We start from the raw sequence: 24228 nt of genomic DNA, 5'->3' as shown, positions 1-24228 counted from the left end.
TTGGTTTGGTTCTGTTTTCAAGGCCCTTGCATTTTGTTCAGCATTTTAAATACTTTCTTGTAAGCCATTTTGGTGCATCTTCTAGCTTATCTTATTATCTCAGAATATATTACTGAGAACAGACCTGTATGAGCAGGAAAGGAGATTGTATGACCCAGCAGGTCTTTCCTAATTTTCGATTCCAAGGTAATTGTGTTCCAGTATACATCATTGCCTGTTACATTTGTTAGATGCTATCTTTATTTCCAGCAATAGTAAGCTGCCTGCTTTTTCTAGTAAAATATGGGCATATACATACAAAAACTTCAGCATTTATGCAACTGTTCTGTCAAAAGGCCCTTACAATCTATCGCTGTCTTTTTTCTAATCCAGTGGCTGTTGATTTTGGTTATTTCAGTCACAGATACCAGCTCTTACGTTTGCATGTTTATCTGCCATATAGTTTTCACAACTGTTTTGAGTGATAGCTTTTCCTTTTTATTGCTTGTTGGAGAGACAGTGAGTCAGTCCAAAGTTTGTGAAGGTCATTAATGCTGAAAGTTTTTTTAAGTACGGGCTTTACAAAATTGTGATTTACAGACTTTACACACTGTGGATTTTCTTCTGTTGAAGGTCTAAGACAGCAAGAGGAATAGAAAGAATACTATAAATGCTTATTTGGTGTAATATTGCCTTACTTATTTTTAAGTGAGCAATACTCATATTGAAAATGTTTTAATATAGAGTTTAAATGTACTTTGATGAATCAGTAAACAGGAATGGAATCTGCATTTCAAAACCCAGAAATATTTCAGTTGAACTATGAGTTTCTGTAAGCCTGTGTTACATTGATTAAAAGCATCAGGCTTAATGGGGCTCACAGGACAATAACATTTTAAAAAGAAAAATTATTTAAATATATATATATAATATATATACTCTTCATATTTTAAATGCAAATGCATTTTTGGGAAATAGAAAAAATTAAAAAGTTAATCTACTTTTATCAAATATTCAAATAATATTTTAGTCACAGAATAAGAATATGATTGTAGTTTAAGGTCACTCAAATCTGGAAGATGAATTTAAGTTCTGGCTTTTTTTTTTTTTTTTTTTTTTTTTTAATGTCAACTTCACCTTGACCTGAGGAGCAGTTCCCCAGACTTCTGTGTTGGAAACCTTTCTTCTACAAAAAATGAATTTTGAGTGATTCACATTGTTAAAATGTAATCTGTGTTGTTCAGACTGCTGAAAGCTTTTTTACGAAGAACAAGTCAAACCACTTAGTGATGGGACAGGTGACATATATGAGTTTATTATAAAGAGATACTTTTTTTCCACTCAGTGGCTGTGACAGCTAAGTGCTGGGAAAAAGCACAGAGAAACTTTACAAGAATTACAGCCTTAACTTCAGAGTCTGTATTTTCTGAAGTGGTAGTGGAAGGATTCTATGCATAAGTGCTCAGAATTATATATATTTATTTTTTAATTCTGAATCTGTTTTATTTTGCAAATGATTTTTTACAATCTGAGAAGTTCTGTGTGAAGAAATTGAAGTATCTCCAAGGAAATTTTGAACATGTTGAGCATCTCAGTCCCAGGAGAAATAAATAACTCTCGTATGATAAGACAAAAAAAGAATGATCAAAGTCACATATTTTTCTGCACGCCTTAAAATTTTGTACAGAGTTGTTTGTATCACTGAACAGCAAATGGCTTTACTTTTTTTCTTTTTCCCCAACAGGCATCTTCTAACTTTGCCCCTTTCACTATCTGAAGAGAAGTTGCTCAAAATGAGGCAGGAGTTCCACTGCTGCTTTTCTCAGCTGGACAGCAGTTTGGCTCTGCCCAAGATAAGAGCAAGAGCTTTACTTCAGGCTTTTGAGCTGGAGTGGAGAGATGCACAGCTACTGAAAGTCAATCAGAATCTAGCAATGACCAATATGCAGGTGGGAACATTTGGAATCAATTTGGGAATGGGTGAGATGTTCATATAGGTCATCCACAGGTTGTTGGCCTCATGTGCAGATACAGGTCAAAAGCTTCTTCATAGGGGTGACTGTGAAGTACGCTCTTCCTCTGTGTGCAGATGGTGGACTAAAAGGTAACTGAGCATAGGGGAGTATGCTTGCTTCACACACACCTGCATATAGCTACTGCTTGCGTATCCTCCAGCCTCTCCAAGATGAAGGTGTAGGTAGAAGGAAGCAGTTGGGTGGCCAAAAGGAGGCACGTTTCTGAGGAGAGACACTGAAATGTCAAAACCTGGAGCAGTGCTAAGCTTCAGGAAGATCAGGCACAACCCAAATTGCAGTTTTACCTGCAACCCCCATGCTTCACTAAATTTGGCAATAAGGAGGAAGTAAGGGCGGATAAGGGAGTATTTTTAGAGGAATGTCCTACATTATCTTGTTTGCTTAAGAAAGTGAAATCCCTGAGGTAGCTGATCATTCTTGGCAAGAATATAGCTTGATATTTGATTCTTCTTTCCAAGAAAATTGTGCAGGTACTGAGGATTTTCTTCTTCTGTTTGGTTGTTTTAAATCTACATATTTATATGTTTAAGGTTGGAGAGACTTTCCCAACAACTTTCCCATCTATCAAATCTATCCCCTTTTTAAATTTTAAATAATTGTATGAAGGGTGTTTAATAATACCTTCAGTAAAATGTAAAACTTGTGGAGTCATAAATTGTTTTCTGTCCTTATTCAGCAGAAAGAGAATTGTTTCCTGTATGATTTGTTTGATGCCATCGTAAATGAAGGACTTTGCTTTGCTCTGTTTTGTTTCAGTTATGTTTTCTGAATGTGTAAGTGAACTTGGGATAATTGCAATAGAAAGTAGGCTAGATCAAAACCTTAATAATTTCTGAAGTACTTAAAAAAGAAAATGACTTTGCAAAGCCTTATAGTTGAGCAGATGTTATCATTTCCCTGAGAGTACATTATACTTAGTTGGTATTCTTGTAAAGAAATATAAAGGTCAAGAATAATTTGATTACATGGAACGGTGCTCCTTAATACTATCATGGTTCATTTGAGATTCATATAATGTGTCTGGAAAACAATGTAGCTCTTAAATTAATATTCTTTGTTCATTTTTAACCGTGCTGGGGAGATAATGTATCTGTTAAAATCTTGTTGTATTGTCACTGCTAAAGGTTGTTTAAAATAAAATTTATAACAGTTTCATGGGAAGGATGCATACATAATTCTACTTGAAAGAAATCTAAAAGGAAATTTCCAGCTTTGTCTGAATATCTGAAAGGAATCTTCCGAGTGAATAGCTAACACATGCATTTTAGAAATATTTTCTTAGTGAAAGTTGTCCTTGCCACATATTTAATTAATTATTGAATCTGCCAAATACAGTAAGTTGTAATCTTAATGTTAACATACCCATCTGTCTCTTACAAATAAAGCACTTTGCATTCATCTTTTTACAGCCACATTCTAAAACGAAAAAAACAGGATCCAAGAATAGAAATAAGATTGATATTTTGAAGAAATCTTTACAGGACAAAATTTTCATTTATGAAGACTCATTGAAAGTTGAAAATTTGACTAAGGTAAATGCAAGCATTTTCTGTACTGGGATCAGAGCCTAAATTTTAAGTAAACAAGATAAAAAATGAATGCTCTTTAATCTTTCTCTGCTTTGCTTTCTCACTTGTATGATATGAGTAACATAAATTTTCTATATCAGATGAATATTACAGTGACAACAGTTAGACAGAGGTAGTGGTCAGCTATTGTGAACTCTGTGCAGAACAAGTGTCATTGGAAGTTAAAATTGTAGATAAAAATCCTTCCACAAATGACTGCAGTGACACTTTTAGTATAAATTTGGATGCAGTTTTGTTCTTACACTTATTCCTTGTGCTTTATATACCTTTATTCTGAGGAATGTAAAATCATGGATCAGTGTGTTTATTCAGAAATAATTTTACTTTTACATGGGATGAGCACTTTGCTATTTTTTGTTGCAGATGGTAAAAGTGAAGGTTTATCCACCATCCAGTCTTTGAAAGTGAGAGAATATGTAAGAGTGAGACAAGCGGCCAAGTGTATTCTGCCACTCTCTGATAATTTAAGAGCTCCTATCCGAGTGTGCATCAAATCTGTTACTGGGGACATTTGAGCTTCAATACCTGTTGTCATAACCTCCAAAAAATTATTATTATTATTTTTTAACTGTAAAGTACAACTTAGTATGGGCCCAGCTCATAAGCATTCATTTTTATAACAACTTTGGTGCAAATACTGACTTGAATTTTTGTTAGAATTTTGTTTTAGAACTAGAAATTTACCTTCTCTCATCCTCAGTGTTTGTTTTGCACTGTTTTACATTCACCATCTGGTATGCCTTTTGTTGCTTTAATTTTCCCATGGGCAGGATCAGAATTGAAAGATCTTAAAGGTCCCTTCCAAGCCAAGCCATTCTGTGATTCTATGATACTAAGTTTGAAGCCTGGTCTTTATGTGAGAATATCATCACTGTCCTGTGAAAAACACTGAAAGCAGATTTTATCTACTTGTGTTTCATGGCTGTTTTTAGCTATTCTGCGTATTTGGAATGAAGATATTTCAGTTCTGATATAGCAGTTACCTATCTCAAAAGAAAGACAGTGGTAAAAATAAGTGACCTTAGTCTGTTTACCCTATGGGGCTGAAAAAAACTCTCAGTGGTAATAGACTTGCATGAGAAAAGTCTTAGGAACTGCATGTAATGAAGTATATTTTCAGATCATTTCCATTATTTGTAAAATTTAAGATGGAGACATCACTAATTAGCAATTAGTGAATAAAGTATTGAATTTGGAAGCCAGTGCTTTCAAGCGGAGGACTAACCATAGTGCATTTACAGAATTTGAATTATTTTTTTTAATTTACTTCAAGCATTTTAAGTGGTGTTAGCAGCAAAAGTTCAGACATAGGAGTTGATTCATCATAAACGATGTATTTTGATATTCTAATGTATTACACTGAATTGTACAGTGACAAGCAGTTTTTTACAGTCTTCTGCTTATATGGTAAAATCCTTCATGAGTGGCAAGGAAATACTACTGCTTTAGAAGAAGTTTATAATTTAGTTTGAAACCAGTATTTCATCTAGCTTTGACTGAAGTTATCACGTATATCATGCTGAAGTCAGATCTACTTGCAAACTTTTATTTTCCCAAATTCATTTCTGTTTGGAGAGCTGTGATTCCAGAACTAACAACAGGCAGAAAGAAACTCAGGTGGAGAGAGATAAATAATACTACCTGTCTGAGCAATGCAGTGACTTGTTTAAGAGCAGCTGATTTATTTTATGATGTTGAATAGAACCTGAATAACAAATCTGGAATATCCTTCTTATGTATTTGGGCACAGTTAGCATATGGTTTCATACTTAATAATACATAAATATTACCTTGTTTTGCAGTTTGAACTATAAATCTTATGGTTCATGGAATGTACTTAACGTCATGTGTAAATCTGTGTGATATTTGGAGTGGCTAACAAAGGAAGTATGTTTTTCTGTCATCAATGATATCTCTTTGGCGTTTTAATTCAGCTGCAATTAAAATATACATTCTTGTGTCTATATGAAATGTAAAACTGTATTTCAATCCTTATCCATTTAAATGAATAATGAATTCAAGCTTCCACGTGATCACTCATTTATTCATACATATTCATTCACCCATCCTCAGATTTCATATAATTCACTTAAAATCCTTGTATCTGAAATGGAACCTTCTGTGAGGAAAGAAGCAGATCTTAAATTCAGTTGTGTGCACACATCTCTCACAACATTTGTGTAGTTTTTTATCTGTATCTTTAAAGGCTTACAGCACATCTTTTTCCTAAACAACAAAAGCAGCCTTCAGATATTGCTGACTAATTTTGTGTCATATAAACCAAATCTTTCCACAAGAATATGTTTTCTGCTTTTTGAGATATTGTAAAAATTGTACGTGTTCTGGCAGATGGACAGTATTGTAGAGATGTAAATACAAGCTGGATGAGAAAGAGAACCAGTTCCTCAGAATGAATATATATATATAGGTATATGTATATTTCATAACACATTAAAGCTAATGAATGAGAGCTAAATAACTTAGATTATTTAATATATATTAATTAATTATCATTTATACTAGCTAGAAGTTGCCCTAGTATGTTGGATAGAGAGCATCACAAACAAAAGCATTTGAAAATGATCCTATTTGATTCTAGTCAGGTAGGTGCTGTTGAACTTTTTTCCCCGTTCCTTGAACAGGTGGTATTATATTGAATTATATCACTATCATAATATAAATCATTCTGTTGTGATTCCATTGTTCTCAGCACTCAACCATGACAAAATTTAAAACGTGATTTGTGGCACCAGTTGTCCAGCCTGGTTCATTTCTAGCACTGCCCTTTAAATTGTCATCGGTAGTGTTTTATTTCCGTCTGCAGGGAATGCCTTGGTAGACACCAGCTGCTGCTAGGAAAGTGTTAAGTCATCAAGTCAAATGTAACTTGAAGAAGTTTTTCTTGTGCACAAGTTTCCAAAGGAGGACTTTTAAAATATTTGCACTGGTGTCTGGAATAATCTTTTTTCCAGCCCATAATCTTGTATTGTTGCCTCATAAGAATATCTTGAAATAATGTTTTGGATTTTGAAAGCAAGTTTTCTTTGACAAGTTAGAAAAACAAAACAACAAACAAACCTTGAGCTGGATGGGATTGGCTGCCTCGTACAATCCAAACCAAAACTGTGATTTGTAGAATGCTTTACAGAAGTTTTACATGATTTCTATTTCATGTTACTAGAGTGTAATGTAGATGTCTGAATGCTTGTTTGTGAACTATTGGATTGTGAGGTTAGATAGGGCATGCTGAAGTTATCAGCTTTTCAGTCAAAAGCATGGCAGTGAAAATACCTCAAATTCATTTTATTTTTCTCGCCTACTTGCAAAGAATGTAAAAGATATACACACCAAAATAATATTAGTACAGAATATTGACTACTGAAAACTGGAACAAGAAATGGATATTTTTGGATGTAGCTTAAGATACAAATCATCTACTTTTGTTTATTTGTTTTTAAGAGCAGTTGGAAGCAGCTGGAGCACCAACTCCAGATTTTGGCCATTATTTTTGCTTTTCACTGAAGAGGTGTGACTCCACTGTTCAAGAGTGACAAGTTAGATTTTAGCATTTAGGTTTACTGTATTTCCAGTATGATCTCTGAGCTAAGTTCTGTTCTGAAATCAGATGTTTGCTAGCCATTTGCTTGCTTATTATTTAATGTTATACACATGTATTTTTCAAGATTAACTCTTTAGATTAGCAGTAATGTTGAAAGGCAGTGTCTGTCTTTTAAGATGGAAACTTGTTTCTACAATGTGCTTATAAGATGATTTCTTTACTTTTTTGTTGCAATTGTTTAGCTCATTACTTAGAGATATGTCCTGATGATAATTGTCTTTCCTTTGTGTTCAAGGATGTTCCAAATGATGTAATGGAAATTTGGAGAAAATCATATGAGCACGAACATACCATAAGCATTGTTTATTGCAAATCATATTTTGAATTTAGCTGTATCTGTGGGATAATAGAATTTGGGTGATACATGGTCACTCTTGAGAAATTTCTTACCAATTAAATATCCAGAGAAAAATCATGAGCATCATTCTTCTTTAAAGCAAACCACGAAATAAATTTAAAAAACAATGTAATTCTGATAAACATGAATGGAATAAAAACTAGCATGAATGGAAAGCTAATAAGGTTTTAATGACATGAGACGCAGAAAAACAGATGCAGGGGCAATTTCATTGGTCATGAATGTCAGTGGTAGAGAATGGAGGGCTCATCAATGACATTGCATTTGACTGTGTGCTTGTAAATGCAGAGTTTGCCTTTCACTCATGGATATATATATATTTTTTTGTTTAGGTCCCATTAGATGTATGGCAGCAACATAGTTACTGAGTCAGAGCATTGCAATATGATTTTCTTTGATGTTTAGTCGGTCTAGTTTTCATCCTGTCTGAAATCCATTACCAGCAGGCTCTTGATCTATAGTTTAACGTTTACAAAAGAGAATTTTTAGTTATTTACTTAAAGAATAGTAGGTTGAATTTTACTGGTCACTGTCAACTGACACATGCCAATTTGAAAACTAAATGTAGTCTTTCCATGCATTTTATTATTTTTGCTAAGTAAAAGGATATATTTTGTCTTATTATTTAGTCAATGACACAGGTAAGCAGAGAGTTATTTGTACTCTAATTTTTACTTTTGTTACGTTAAATATTAATGTAGACACTGTATTCCAGGTTAATATTTAATGTTAAAGTTATCTTTACATAAAATGAAGCCTTATCACATTGAAGTATCTCACCTAAATGCAGTTGGTTTTTTTTATCATTGTAAATAGAGTAAAAGCCTGAAATGTAATGCTATAAACACCTTTTAAGCTAATAACAGCTTTGATTTCTTTGCTGTTTTAATCCAGCTTGTTAATTTCAGAGTAGTAAAATCATGAGTGTGCATGTAATGTTTTAGGTTAATCTTGTTATCTTTTGTCTGTCATTATCTTTTAGGTAAATTATGAGTTGCTACTTGAGAAAGACTGTCAGATACATGATCTGGAAAATAAACTTGGGGAATATATTGCTTCTTTAGAGTTTCAAAAGAGTGTTAAAAAATGCAGAATGCTGGAGCTCTATGCAGCAATCATAAGTGTGCAAGCTTTCCTCTTGGAAAACCTGAGCATGTCAAAAACACTGTCAAAATCGGAATGTATTCAGATTTTAAAAGCTAATAATCCGGTAAGTAATAAAGTTGTGAAAAGGAAAGTTCCTGCTGGGAGACAGCAGCTGGCATGGTGGCTTATTGGATGCTAGTTTAACTGTGCTGGTTTGCATCTGTTGATGGTCTGCTCTTGAATTTCTGTGTTTATTTGCACTCTACTGCTCCAACTAAAACAAATAAAGCAAAGAAAAGTGTAAGAGCCAGAGATGATATATTATTTATTTTTACTATAGTGTTGTACCTAGACCTGCAGTCAGAAAGAGCAGTATTTTGATAACTAGTTAATGTTAAAATTTTGTTGTTCACGAGGAAGGCAATGGGGAAGTGATAGTGAATCATAACTCACTAGTGTGTAATCATTGTATAGTTTGTCAGGAACAAGTTAGAAAATTTTGCACATTGTAGTTGTAACCATACAATAAAATCCATAACTGCATGTTCTATTTAAATCATGGAGCTCTTAAAATGCCTGGGAAGGTTATGGAACAGATATTCTTAGGAGCCTTCATGGACCAATTAATGGTCAACCAGAGGATCAGGCTCAGTCAGCATGGGTTTACGAATGGTAGATCATGTCTGACAAACCTGATTTCATTCTATGACAAGGTGACCCACTTAGTAGATGAGGGTAAGGCTGTCGATGTGGTCTACCTGGACTTCATCAAAGCTTTTGACACTGTCCCCCACAATATTCTTGTGGAGAAGCTGGCTGCCCATGGTTTGGATGGGTGTACTCTCTGCTGTGTGAAACTCTGGCTGGATGGCTGGGCCCAAAGAGTTGTGGTCAATGGAGTTAAATCCAGTTGGCTGCTGGTCATGAGCAGTGTCCACCAGGGCTCAGTACTGGGGACGCTTCTATTGAACATCTTTATTAATGATCTTGATGAGTGGATTGGCTGCACCCTCAGTAAGTTTGTAGACAACACCAAGTTTGGAGGGACTGCTGATCTGCCTGAGGGGAGAAAGGACACTACAGAGGGACCTGGATGGACTGGATCGATGGGCCAACATTAACTGTATGAGTTTCAATAGGGCCAAGTGTCGGGTCCTGCATTTTGGTCACAGCAAACCCAGGCAACCCTATAGGCTTGGGGAGGAGTGGCTGGAAAGCTGCCTGATGGAATGGGACCTTAGTGTACTGTTGGATGGTCAGCTGAATATGAGTCTATAGTGTGGCCAAGAAGGCCAATGGCATCCTGGCTTGTATCAGAAATGGTGTGGTGAGCAGGACTAGGGAAGTAATCCTGTCCCTATACTCAGCATTGGTGAGGCCTCACCTTGAATACTCTGTTCAGTTTTGGGCACCTGAGTACAGAAAAGACATTGAGGTGCTGGAGCAGGTCCAAAGAAGGGCAACAAGGCTTGTGAAGAGCTCGGAGGATATGCCCTATGAGGAGAGACTGAAGGAACTGGGGCTGCTTAGTCTGGGTAAGAGGAAGCTGAGGGAAGACCTTATTGCTCTCTTCCAATATCTGAAGGGTGATTGCAGTGGGAGTGGGGTTGGTCTCTTCTCACTGGTGACAGAATGAGGGGAAATGGCCGCAATTTGCACCAGGGTAAGTTTAGGTTGGATATCAGGAAACACTTCTTTACAGAAAGGGTTGTTAAGCATTAATATCGGATCCCCAGGGAAGTTGTTGAATCACCATCCCTGGATGTGTTTAAAAACCATTTGGATGTGGTGCTCAGGGACATGATTTAGCAAAGGGTTGTTAGGATAGTACAGTTAGGTCATCGTTGGACTTGATGATCTACAAGGTCTTTTCCAAACGGAGTGATTATGTGATTTTATGTACCACCCATTTATCCTACTCTGAGCATGCTCACATGCCTTACGTATGTAGTAGAAACTTCAGACAGACTTTTTCCCTTCATTGTATTTGCCACGTAGTTAATATGTGACCATTTTTTAAATCTCTTTTTAATACTTCAGTGCTCAGTATTCATAAGGAATTTTTTTTTTTTTGTCTGCTATTTGCGACCATTCAAGTGAAGCTTGGGAGAGCACTGGAGTAGAACAAACAAAACATTTTTTTATGAGCAAAACCTTTTTGCTATAGGGCATCATAAGAAAGATATTGCTGTGAAAACTCCTGCTTAAATTTTAATGCTCTCATCTCTGTAGAGCTTCTCTTAAAACAGCAGTTAGAATATTTGTGTCATTCTAGACTTTTTTTTTTTATTTGTATTAAATCTGTAGGAAATAGGGAAAGTTCTATGTGGACAGAGTATTAAAATAATTTAATCTGGGATTACCTTTTATGTGTGTAAGAGGTCCCAGCGAAGAGACTGGATTTTGTCCTATTCTCTGCAAAGAGATTACCTTTAGCTTCTCTGTCCTTGAACAGATGTAGAAAAAACATTGAAGGAGAGACAGAAAAGAGATGTAGAATAGCAAAGGATTCTTTATCCAACATGCAAGAACTGAGCTAAAACATATATTAGTTGGGAAAAAAAATACTTTTGGCATTGACAATTTACAGAAATAATCTCCTGGTGATCAAACCTTTATATCTTGATATCTTGCTGTGCTTTATTTCTGCTCCTTTATCCCACCAGCTGGCAAGTTTTAACAACTGACATTTTAAAACAAGTATATCAGATTACACAGGATTCCCAAATACTTTGTTAATGGTCGTTTTGCCAATCAGTGAAACAGGCATGTTTGGCTATTTGTGAACATGCTTCATCCCCTCAGAGAGAGCGAGTTTTATTCATTTTTGCTGTTAGGAGTGTAAATCTGAGCTCTAAGCATCAAATCTTGCTGACTGAGGGACAGACACTTACTCTATACAGATGGCATACTCCAATGGATTTCTAATACAAATAGAGCTGATGAGGTCGGGGAGCAAATGGAAAAAGTACTGCATTTTTATCTAAGCTACAGGTTGGGCAATACGGTGCTGAGATATTTATTAAGCAGCTTGTTTGAGGTCAGACAAAAATGACCCTTGAAGACTGGAATATGAACCCTTCCTTTTGGAGTCAAGTTTGATTATGTGACCAAGGAAAGAGAGTTTGGCATGAGAGATCCAGTCCACTTAAAACTTAGGTTTTAGCAAAAGGTTTTAACCCTTCAATTTTTAGAGCATTGTATTTTAAGTCTAATTTTATTACTCTGAATATGAATTACTCTCTTTGAACTTTATTTCTCGTTAATGCTAGTGATTAATGCAATATAACTGAAATTAATCTTGTTCAATTTTGCACACTATTTCAGTAGCTTTATGCAGCTCATAAATTAATTATAATGGCACCATTCTTTTACTAGATCTCAGGTTTCTGTATTGTACTTTCTAGATGTCCTCTATAGTGGAAGGTTTCAGAGAGCATCAGCAACGGAAACTGACTTGTATCTCTAGCATTGCTCTGATATTCATAGTGTGCAAGTCATATTTACTGAAGACCCTGAAAAGTGCCTTGCAAAGTGTAATGACTGCATGTGGTTGAGTAGAATGATAAAATGAATAAACAAATAACACAAACTGATGTCATCTTTTTTCTTCACTCCAAATGGAATTTGTTCTTCCAAGATAAATCTCAACTTTTCATCACTATGTGTGTTCAACCTCTAGGAGATTGAAGAACTTGACAGAAAGCTGGAGTATGAAATGTTGCATAAGGAGTCAGCGCAGCAGCAGCAACATCTAATGAATAAGCAGAGGTGGACACCAGATGGAATGAGACCTTCAAATGAAACTGTAGAAACAAATGTAGACAGACAGGTGACATTTCTGTTAAGACAGGCCATGAATACACGTATGGAGTTTATAAACCTGCACCAGCAGAGGTGAGTGCTGTGGTCTCGGATAATGCAAACTCACTGCAGTCGTTATAGACTTTAAGATACCACACAGAAACAGCAAAGTGTTCTGCATTGTTGAGGAGGGGCTGTACATCTGTGTTTAAACAGTGTCTTTTTTGTGATGCAGCCCAGAGTATAACAAGGAAGTCTCAGGAACACTGAAATAAGAAACATGGAATAATAATTTGGTTGCATTTGGATTGTACTGTGTTATAAGACTATTTCTTGATGGGGCCAATGGAAACCTAGCAATAGCAGCAAGAGGGGAAAGAATTCTAATCCTGTTACTTCATTTCCCAAGGATATGGGCAGGGACTTCAATGAAACCTGCTTTGTTGGAATCAGAGGAAGTAGCCAAGAAAATAAAATTAAATTTCCATCTCACTGTCACACTGTTGACTGAATTCTCTATGACAGTCATCTTTGAGGTCATATATAAAGACTTCCTCCAAGATAGGCTTGTTTTCCCTGACCAGTTTTCAAGTAAAAATATCAGTGGAGAAAAAAATCCTGAACAGTCATGCCTCCTGGGAGATATTTAAAAATATCTGTCTTGTCATTGAGGTCATCCAGCAAAAAGATAATGTGTAGAATTATGAAATACTGTATTACCTTTATTAGGGTTTAGGGAGTTAGAAATAACATTTTTTGTATATTGTACAGTATTAAATGCCTACCAGCAGTTTTACATTAGAAAGAGGGGTTTCTCTTGTACCAGTTGATTTATTAAAAGGTTTTTGATAGACTTTGAGTAGAGCTGTTACTCTCTGCTCTTACTCTGAAAGGGTACCTGATGTAGATTAACAACTCTCCTATTGTAGACTTAATAGAAGAGAAAATAGGTACCTGGCTTGGGAATACCATGGGGTACAGGTAAGTTAGACATGCTTTCAAAGAAACAGTAACCAGTCTTTCCTATATACCTGTGAACATAATGGAAGAAGTGAATATTGTATTTTTCTCACATTGCATTGTAATTGTTTCATAATTTGTTCTAGAATGAAAAAATCATCAGTAATGAGAAAGCTAACAGCTTCTTGTTATTTCAGCACCAAAAAGATCCACAATGTATTGAAAAGTGTGGAGATGAAATTAGAGATGGTAGGGGGACAGATTGAATCACAGTCTTTTGGAGCGATTTCAGATTTATATTTTGTGCAAGACTCTGCTCTTATTTTGTGTTGTGACTCAGAGAAGGGAAGGGGAGAAGCTTGCTTATTTTAGATGTTATGCTGTTCAACCAGCGTAGCTGATAAGAGTCACGCTTCCTTCAGGATAACTTTCAGTTATTGTTTCCTGTAATACATTCATTGTTCCAGGGAAGATTTCTATGTTAATTCTATCTTTCACTTCAGCTTGAGAGATGAGCAATGGAATTGTATGGTGCTTGAAGATCTCTTGGAAAATATTGAAATGGATGCATTTTTGGCACTTTATAATCAGGTAAGCGTGAAATCGCATGAAGGCTCCAAGTTTAAATTACAGCTGTATCTGGAAACTTTTCTTCTTTTTTGGGAGTCATTGCAGATGTACTTGGACCCAGTTCTGTAATAGTCACTGCCAGTTCTGGTGTTTGCAGCTTACATTACAAATCAGTTCATTCTGACCTACTTTCAGCCTTTTTAATTTCAGCAAGTTGTAATACTTTTTGTTCACTTACAAATCCTTTCCAGCAGTTGTCCTGTTGCATTTTGTTCCACTAAACTAAAAAGAGAACTAAATTGCATGAGTTTATGTTTTACAGACAGGCCTGCAGTCTGATTTTCATGTGTTAAGACAAGGGTTTTGTTTAGATCTCAATATGTGAGAAATGATTTGCACTGATTGTGTTACAGAACTAAATTACAGAGGCACTGCTAGTTAAGTTTTCTAGCATCCTTACTCGTATTGTTTTCATAAAGAATATCACCTTTTCATTCAATATTATTTAATATCTATTGTCTGCCTGTCAGGTCTACACAGCGCATTAGAAATGAATCAGTTATCCCCAAGTTTTATCTGCAAGTCTTGGTTGAGATAAAAAGGTAGTATCAGAATACTGTAGGTGGTATAGCTTTTAGCCTCCAGGTTTCTTGGCACTCAAGGACACCTGCAGCCACACGTATAAGTGTGAATTTCAGATGTCAGCAAACTAAGGAGAAACAAACTAAGGCTGCTTAGACTAAGAGAGTGTCAGGTTTTACAGTGTCTCATATTTGTTTCTATAAAGGATTATGTACCCCTTATCCTTTCTTGAGTTGGATGGCTATTTGAGATCAGCTTAAAGTAAGGCTACTGTATATTACATATGCATCTCCTGTGTATTGCATCTGAAATTCACTGGGAAAGTAGCACCTGTTTTCTGATCTTTACTCTGATTTTTATTAGAAACTTGCGTCAAGGTCTCCTAAAACTCATAGGAGTGTGATAATTGCTTAGTTCTGTCTCTCATGGGGACATTTGGCCTCTGTTCAGAGCAGATTCATTGCATGAGCCTTGCTGGAAGAGATTTGAGTCACCTGGTTGCATGATGGCTACAGTGCTGTCCTGGAGTGGAGTGTCTCACTTGGTACTAAAGAACTAAATGAGAGAAAATGCAGGAATTCAGACCTCGTCTGATATTTTCCATGTTTCCTGTTCTCTAGACATAACAATAGAAGCACCAAAAGTTCGTTCTGACACATCTTGCAGGGGTTAGCATTTGAAAGTGTTTCAAAAAAGTTGTGACTGCCATTACTATTACTATTAGATATTATCATTTTCCTCTGATTTTTCTCTTGCAATCTTTCTTCTCTTCCTCTTCTCATTTAAGTATGTAACAGTGACATGGGCAGTGACAGCTATATATTCTGCATCCAGAAATACTGACCAGCATATAGGTTTTAAACAGCACAGACCGACTGTGCCAGAAAAGCACTACCAAGACCATTATCATAGCATAATTTCAATGTTTTTTAATCTGCTTTTCCCTTATGTTTTTTGATTAATGGCAGGAATGGATGGGACTTTGCACAGTGTTTGTTTAGATATTTCATGGTCTGGTAAAAACACTCATAAACATTACATGCAAACTCTTAAAAAGACAGTGTGAGTACTGCATTATTCACATGCTCTTGTCCTTAGTTTGCCATATTTGTAGGTATGGAAAGGTAGAAAAAGTTGCATACTGCAAGCCAGCTGCTTAGCAGAACATCTTGCAAAGGATATTATGAAATTTTTATCTACTGCTCTTGAGTATAGTTGTGCCTGATAGAGCTTCGGCATTTACCTCTCTTATGAAGTCTGGAGCACCTCCCCTATGAGGACAGGCTGAGGGAGCTGGGCTTGTTCAGCCTGGAGAAAAGAAGGCTGCGGGGTGACCTCATTGCAGCATTTCAATACGTAAAGGGAGCCTACAGAGGGGAGGGGAATCAACTCTTTGAAAGGGTTGATATGTGTAGGACGAGGGGAAATGGTTTTAAGTTGAGGGAGGGGAGATTTAGGTCGGACATCAGGGGGAAATTCTTTACCCAGAGAGTGGTGAGGTACTGGAACAGGCTGCCCAGAGAGGTTGTGGATGCCCTGTCCTTGGAGGTGTTCAAGGCCAGCTTGGAAGGGGCCCTGGGCAGCCTGGTTTAGTATTAAACATGGAGGTTGGTGGCCCTGCATGTGGCAGGGGGGTTGGAGATTCGTGATCCTTGAGGTCCCTTCCAACTCTGGCCATTCTGTGATTCTGTGAAGTCATTAATTCAGGATGTGTGGCATGTTAAGACCAGCTGAATGCTGAAGCAGCTGTGTATGACCTGGTGGAAGGAGTGGGAGACAAACCCAGTGGCCAAGTGCTACTGCTCCTGATGGTGAATCATTTCAAGAGAAATCCTTTCACAGCAGACCTTGGCTCTTTTATTAGCATTTAAATTCAAGTACTCCATCATATACGGAGAGCTCCTTCAGATATACAAGCAAAATTCTATTCTCAGCAATTACCATAATATAGTAACTCCAATATCCCAAACTGTAAAGAATTACACGCTCAGTAGGGTAGCAATTTATTAATTTATTAATTACATTGATAATAGGAATTGATTTAAAATCTCTTTCCTTGTCACGTTACAATTTATAGACACGTTATAATGGCAAATGTTAAGAAGATGTAGCTGTTGTACTTCTGTATCTTGCATTCATTCTTTTATTTATAGAGGATTTAGACTAGTTTCCATATCTGTGACGTATCCTTCTCTGGAAAACCAAATGTATTCTATTTTTCGATCTTTTGTCCTGCAGCTTATGTGCCAGTGGAGGTGGATCTGGGTCATTAAGAGATTCGCTTGAATGATAGTGAGTTCAGGATTGCAAGCCTCTGGCTGAGAAGTTACTTTTAAATAAGCTTGTAGCTGTAGCCCCAGGTACTGTAGTTTTGTCTCAAAGACAACAGGTGATGGAGGCAGACTGTTGCTGAAAACAGTGCAGTAAGCTTGAAACACAGCATAAGTCAAATTCATTGATTCTTGCATGTAGGGGTTGAAATACACATTGCTTACACATTGCAAGACCAAATACTTAATTCTGCTGTTTGTAAATTACATCTCTATTTTCTTTTGGCCAAATTCAGAGGATACAAATGAGGTTGTTGGTGGCGCAAGTAGCCATTAGTGTTACAAAAGATACAAAAGCCTGATCTTTACAGTACCTTTCCATATAATATGCCTGTAGATGGAAACTCATCCCACACTAGTTTGACCTTTCCTCTATTTGAATACACATCCAATTCTCCTTCCCACATAGGCAGGTTGATCTGGGTAGCTCAGAGATCAGTACTCCCTTTGCCAGACGTGTTGGGTAGACCTGGCTGGTGCTACTTGCAGTACTGTTGGCAGCACTGTAGCAGTTTGGAGGATGAATTAATCATGAATTGTGCTGTGTTAGAAGAGAACTATGTACTAGTACTAAGTACAGACCATTCTTGGTGAAGAAAAGTAATGGTCAGAGGGAAGGAAGGAATATTTTAAGGAGGAAACTATTATAGGGAAGAGCAGTAATGAAGTCATGATGGTTTGATCATCTGCATATAAATTACTGAGACCATTCAGCCTAAGGGAAGGGTGGGTCATAGAAATGTGTCATTCTTATGTTTTTGTAAAAACAACAATTTTAAAGACAGAAAAGATGTGTATAAGTTGACTTCAGAAATTAAATGTAGATGTCTGTATTAAGATTTAAGCTCTTTATATTTTCCCCATAGAGGCATCAAATCACTTCTTACTATAAGAAGTGTGAACTGCTATCTCTTTTACCTAACTACAGTGACTGTTTTGTTTTAGGATGAAAATATTGGGTATTTCAAATAGCCCATCAGTTTTACTAACCTATCATCAGTCTTAGCACTTTGTCTCATTCATTCTAATGTCTCAGTAATTTCCATGGAAAAAAATAAATCAATACTAAAGAGTCCGGGATACTGTGGGGAGGTGACTGGCTCTCCTATATTTTGAAGAGGAGTTCTCTGCTTGGCAAGGGGAAAAGGAGATTGATTGATTTTCGTTATTGTAAATGGCCTTTTAAAATTTGGATTAGTGATGCTTGGGGAGTTGTTTTTGCATGGATTTTGCAGAAAGAATTGTCTCTTACAGAGTATCCTTTTGGTGAAATAATTTGTTTCAAAAAAGATTGACATAATGCTCTGAGAGTTGTTCATGTGAAAAAAGAGCAGAGTTCACACATTTGCAGGGGGATTTGGGTTCCACTGTGCAGAAAAAAACTTGCTGCCTTCCTGCGTGGTGGGACCTTTTGGGTTTCTTACATAACCTGGGCTTTGTAGTCCTTTCCCTCTTTTGTGATAACAAGAGGGTTTGCTGAATGAAGGCTGCTCAACCATCTTGAGGGACAGAGGCAGTCATACAAGAGTTGTCTTTTAGCTTGGCACATTCTGCATGATTTCAGCTGCCTGAGATACATGTATATTCTGAACAGTGTTGTTCTGGCCGTTATATAATCTCCTTTCCCTTGAGCTTCCACTTCAAGCACATAACCTGAGAGGAACATTTTTTTTTTTGAAATTTCAAGTAACTGTGTCAGGAGTGAGATGGGCTACTTCAGTATATCTGTAGCCAATGTGAATGGAAGCAATGAACACGAGAGTTGAGATTGTGACCACTTGACACCAAAGCTGACAATGCAAAAATTATTTTCAGTAATATTTAGTTTCTGTGATGAACAATTCTTTAACGTTAGCAGTTAAAAATTACACTTTTTTTTTTTCCCTCTTTTTCTTTTTTTCTTTTTTTTCTAATTTCAATATTATATATCTCTCTTATTCACCCATTAATCTTCCAGGAGCTCCAACTGGCAGGTTATTTAGCCAGACTGACAAGGGTACCAATGGGGATGTTGCACAGGATTCTGAACTTGTTGCTGCCCTCCAGTACACAAAGTGAGGTTCTTTCTATCCTTGATTCCATCGGTGCCTATTTAGATGCTGCTGAAAGTGATAGTAATGCAGACGAGTCTGGCAGCTGTAAGAAAAGGTAAGTGGGATTTTTTTTTTGGTGGACCATTGCAAAAGATTATAGTTTTCTGTAAATATTGATTTTCTGTAGAAGCAAATAACAATAGAAAAATAGCAGGTGCATGAGTTTATTTTGTGAAATTCTTTTATGGGAAAAAAGTGTTTTGAAACTGGTTCATTATTTCATGAAACAAATTAATTGATGAGAAGTTCATATGTATTACAACTTATAAATAAAGCAGTGGTTTATAGATTTATAAACCTTGCTCTGATCATTTTCTTTCTGTTAAGTTTGTTAGAATAATAAAATCTTATCTCCCAGCTCTGTGCCTTGACACAGGAGAGAAGGAGATGTTGTGTTACTGGACCCCTCTAGTTTTTGGATGTATGCTGTCAAGGAACAACTAAGGGTCCTTGAGACAGTGCTCTGAGGTGTGATATTCTGTGATTTAAATCATTTTTGTAAAAATATAATTATATTCATGCTAGTAATGTCATGGATTTTGTGGTTAAAATAAGAAGAGGGAAGAAATTGTGTGTGTTTAGGGATTTGCTGCTGGGAATATTTCTTTTGTTCTCTTTCAGGAGGAACCAAGAATGGCAAGCACTAGAGTGCAAAGTAAGGGAAGATTTGATGAGCAAAAGTTTGGAAAGGATCCTTTCTCTAAACAGGAAAAAAGACAGGTAAAGGAAGAACAGAAGGAAATGTATGATTATTTCTTTCATCTCCAAAGATGCCTACTTTTATATCAGAAAACAAGTTCCTAAGTATGCATTTCCTGATGTTCTTCAACTGTTTGGTGCTTGTTTCCTACAGCATATTTACACATAAGGTGCAATTATAGCAGAAGTCTAAAAAGCTTTTTACACACTTTTCTGCAGAATTTACAGATTTTTCATGTACATTGCCCTCCTCCCTGTGTTACTTATTATAAGGTTAACTTTTCTTATGTGACTTTATATCTCATAAAATGATTTGTAAATTATAGTAGACTGGAATGGAAATTACACTTTGATCTGTCTGAAATACGATTATCTTAATTTTCAGTGGAAAGTCGCTACTGTGTTGTGCAGTGATAGAGAAAGTGATCCTATTTTTCTGCCAGGTTTTTATTTGTTTCTTTATTTCATTAATGTAGCTTGATAAAGAAGAAGCAACTTGCCCTCCTGGAAAGACCATCATTCATTCACCTTGAAAGTTTGCCTACGTGTCCTCCTGTGGAACAGCCCAGTCCACATGTTTCTTGTAACAGTGGGACAGCTGAAGCCATAGAGGTATTAGACACAGGGGAGAAGATATTTTTGTTTCGTGATCGGAGTGATCCAACACTTTCTTTTCGTAATTATCCAAGAAAAAAGAAAAAGAACTTTCTTAATTCCAAAAAGGCTGCTCATGCAAGTATGAATGAGGGAGAGTTCCAGTTGGAGAACCAACTTGTGAAGAGGGAGTTATTTAAAAATCAAAAAAATAATGGGAAATAATGAAGTATGCAGTTTGAATAGCCTTGGATTGTCTTAATAGCATTTTTCTGACATTGTAAAAGGCTGTAGTTTTATACTGGCATGCTTCACAGTGGGCATTATGCATTCTGTATTTCTTGACAGTGTAGGATGCAACAGGTGGAATATGTTGGGTGTTCTGTGATATGCATTCTGACAGACAGGACTCTGTGTTTCTTCAGTACAATTTGGTCATTTTTGCACTGATTTTACTGTAGCTCTATCTTCATAATTTATATCAATTTATTTATTATATAAAGCAGGTACTGATTTACTGTTCTTGTAGTTATATATTCTTGTAACAAGCTGTAGTTCAGTAGATGACATGCAGAGATAAAATTCACAAGTCTTCTGCTCTCTTTTTCTATTAGTCTGGCTAATTTACTCTACAATCTTGTGATGTTAATGAGCTGTGAATGTTAGTGCTACTCTCTGCGATCACTGGTTGATAGCTGGTGGTTTAGATTTTCAGCATACACTCTTAGTTTTATGTCCAGGAGTAGTTTTGCATTTCACTATTGTTTATAAGCTTAATTCAGTAGAGCAAAGAATGTTGCTTCAGTTGGATACATAAGGTTTAAATCTTAAAAATTTGTAACCTGTTGCAGTCATTTTCTTGGGGAAACAATACCGTGTATGTCAGTAGAAATGAGAAAATGGAAAACGCTGTATTAGCTTCACAAGCTTTTTTCTATTACAGTGCTGCCAGCTCTCACAATTTTAGGTAGCTATTTTTGAAGTTCTTATTCCCAAATTTCTCTAACCTGATGGCAGTATTACTTTACATTTCAGAAAAGAGTTAATTTTCAAACTTTTCTAGTTGGTAGAAAGTCTGTAAACATGAATCCTAAAAACAATAACAGGAAAAGGTAAATGAAAATAAATGCATATGTTTGTTAATATTTCATTATATTCTAGCCTGTTTTGTGCTCTTTTTTTTTTTTAAACTATGTAATGCTCTGATGGCACTGTGATTGTGTATTTTGCAGTTGTTCAAGTATGGAGTTTCTGTGTCTTTGTATTAATAGGATGCCAATTTAATTTTAAAAATAAAAATGTTACTTTGTATGCATGTCTGCAGTTGGCATGTATTCCCACTGGAAAAAAAAAAACCTTTTTTTCCCCACTTCCCTTAACGTGTTTAAATATTCATCCCACGATAAACAACAATTAGTGTTTCTTATTGCTACTAACATTAGAAAATGTTCTATGCAGTAATTAGGCTGATAATCCTAATTATTTTCTGATTGCATTCTTCAGTCTCTTCATAGAAGTTGTCACTTGCACAGAAAGAGGAGTGTCAGAGCTGCTGTGTTTTAGTGCATCTGATGCGTCCTCCACAGGGCATTGGTAGGTTAAGGTAGGGTCTGTCCTAACTTGAGACAGGTCAGAGCTGCTTCTGCAGGAGACTCAGGTGTTTCAAAAAGGAATTTGGAACAGCCATGTCTCAAGCAGCCCCTGTGCAAGAAAAAGCAATAGGAAAAACCGAGCTGTTCTCAGGGCTGCAAGGAGCCCTGAAAGCTGAAGTATCCTCTTTTGAATGAAAATCTCTTCCAAGATTTCTTCCCAAGCCTTGATTCTAGGCTATTATTATATGCAAAGAGAAAAAAGAAAGCTGGTCACAGATAAGAAGTTGTTACCATGCAAAATCTGACTATTGATTGCTATATTGATTTATTATCCTTAACAACTAATCTCTGTATCTGATAGCAGAAGGATAATTTGCAACTCCTACTCATCACAAATTTGAAGCAGCTTGGTGATTGGAACACCAGAGAAATGTCTGAAACAGTTCCATATCATGCTATATTCAAAGGAATGTGCAAACCTTAAAATCTCTCACACCCTATGAAGTGGGTACTACATGGCTACCAGCTAGCTTCAATAAAGATTGGATTATATTCAGTTTTGAGTCATTCAAAGGACAGAGGAGGGCCAGTTGGTGTGTGTGTGTGTGTGTGTGTGTTGTTCCAATGTATATACTGTAGGTATTAGAATCCTTATTCCATAGTAGACACCTTGCAAGAAATATTTGCTGGACAATCACAGAATGACAGAATGGCCCGGGTTGGAAGAGACCTCAAGGAGGCTTATTGGCTGTGCAGAATAGTCAGTCGTCAGGTATGGCAGACATAGGGACACTCTCAGCATCATCATTATCTCAGCTTTCTGTTAATAATGTGATCCCTCCTGAAAAAAACATGTGGTGCTTCTAAGTTAGAGGTTTGCATTGGTAGGAAACAAAATGTCCCAGGAAAGCTGTTAAGAGGAGCTCTTGCTGAGAGAGATTTGCTATGAAATACAATATACATGCTAAGCCTGATGAAGAATAATGAATGCCAAGAATGATATTCCGATACAAACTACCAACATTTTGTCAGAAGGTCAATCAATTGTTTAAAAAAAAAAAACAAAAAGTGAAAATGCATATACAGACCTGACATTTTTGCACTGAGGAAAATACAAACATGAAAGTAAAAAGATTAACATTTTTGTGGAAATAATGTTTGTACTTCTTAGGTAACTTTATCTTCATTTATTACTATCACAATTTTGTTGCCAGATTAAGTTTTAAAGTGACAACATGTCTTTAATGAGGTCAGTTCTGCAAAATGCTCATCTGTTTTATCTGAACCTGGGGAAATCATGCTGCTTCCTTACATTATCTTGTATTTATGTAGTTGCTATTTTAACACCTTCGTTTCTTCAGGGGAATGTAAAGTTTTTGTGCTGCTATCTTAACACAGTCCTGTGCCAGTAATTATATTGCCTTTTGTCAACCGTTCTTGCTTCCTTGGAGTCTGACAGCAAGATTTTTAAAGCACCAAGCACCATGTCCACTAATTCTGAGTTCCCACTCTGACCTGCCAGGACTGCCAGCACAGTTTTTCTACTGTGCTGATAGTGTGCCTACCAACTTGTGAAAGCTGGGTTGAGAGGCTGTTTTGTCACAGATCATTGGATGCTGAATGAGAACACGTGTACCAGCCAGGCAATACTGTGGAAAAGATAAATGTGATCCTTCTGGCAGAGCATTCCAGGTGGGATTCGGGTTAAATTCTCTTCTGCAAAATGGCTGGCAAAGGCCAGCAGCTCTTTCTATTTGTTTTCTTGTAGTTTACAGGGAGCAAGATAAGAAACTTGTGACTCAACACTTGTGAAAGACTCTGTAATGCTTTCACTGTTTGTGTTGGCAGACAAGCTGTAACACAAATGGGCCATTTAGTGCAAACTGATAATGTCCATCTGTATGTGGATGGTCTCTGCTTGCTTGTGTATATAGCCACTAGTCATTTTTTCTACCTCAGCTGTATCAAGAAGCTTGAAACCCAAACCAATTGAAAACAATTTGCTTTCCTTAAGGCTCAAAATTCATCTGGAGTTCAGGAGACAGTGATTTGGTTGGCTGTGCATGCTGGAAATAATTATATTTGGAGAAAGCCAGCTTCTTTGGAGCATGTTCTTTAATTAGGCCAGAGAAGAGGTTTTGTGCTTTCAACCACTTCTGTTAGAAGGAAGACAATAAGAAAATAAATTCTCAAAGTGGCAGATATCAGTCCCGGGTACGTATTCCAATATCTCAGAACCTGAGATCAGAACTTGGATAACTTTGAGCATCAGTATTAGGCTCTAGTCCTTGATTTTGTGCATATGAGAATGGAATCTCATTAGAAACTATACACGAT

At 36.5% G+C, this 24228-nt stretch overlaps 1 protein-coding gene across 2 annotated transcripts in view; it reads left to right on the top strand.

Annotated features, from left to right (window-relative positions):
* The window catches only part of EVC2 (EvC ciliary complex subunit 2), a 63681-nt gene extending 42071 nt beyond the window's left edge, over positions 1-21610 (top strand). For both annotated transcript variants that reach the window (XM_042871947.1, XM_042871948.1), the window contains 8 exons: positions 1724-1928; positions 3425-3547; positions 8564-8791; positions 12350-12564; positions 13935-14022; positions 18871-19061; positions 19628-19726; positions 20182-21610. In XM_042871947.1, coding sequence (XP_042727881.1) covers positions 1724-1928; positions 3425-3547; positions 8564-8791; positions 12350-12564; positions 13935-14022; positions 18871-19061; positions 19628-19726; positions 20182-20524 — 1492 coding nt within the window. In that variant the 3' untranslated portion in view covers positions 20525-21610. The remainder of the gene's footprint in view (positions 1-1723; positions 1929-3424; positions 3548-8563; positions 8792-12349; positions 12565-13934; positions 14023-18870; positions 19062-19627; positions 19727-20181) is intronic.
* Positions 21611-24228: the final 2618 nt, after the last annotated feature.

This window comes from Lagopus leucura, unplaced genomic scaffold (genome assembly GCF_019238085.1).
Source record: "Lagopus leucura isolate 7727_CA_CO unplaced genomic scaffold, USGS_WTPT01 Super-Scaffold_100004, whole genome shotgun sequence".
Taxonomy (NCBI): domain Eukaryota; kingdom Metazoa; phylum Chordata; class Aves; order Galliformes; family Phasianidae; genus Lagopus; species Lagopus leucura.
This window is presented reverse-complemented; position numbering and strand designations above follow the sequence as displayed.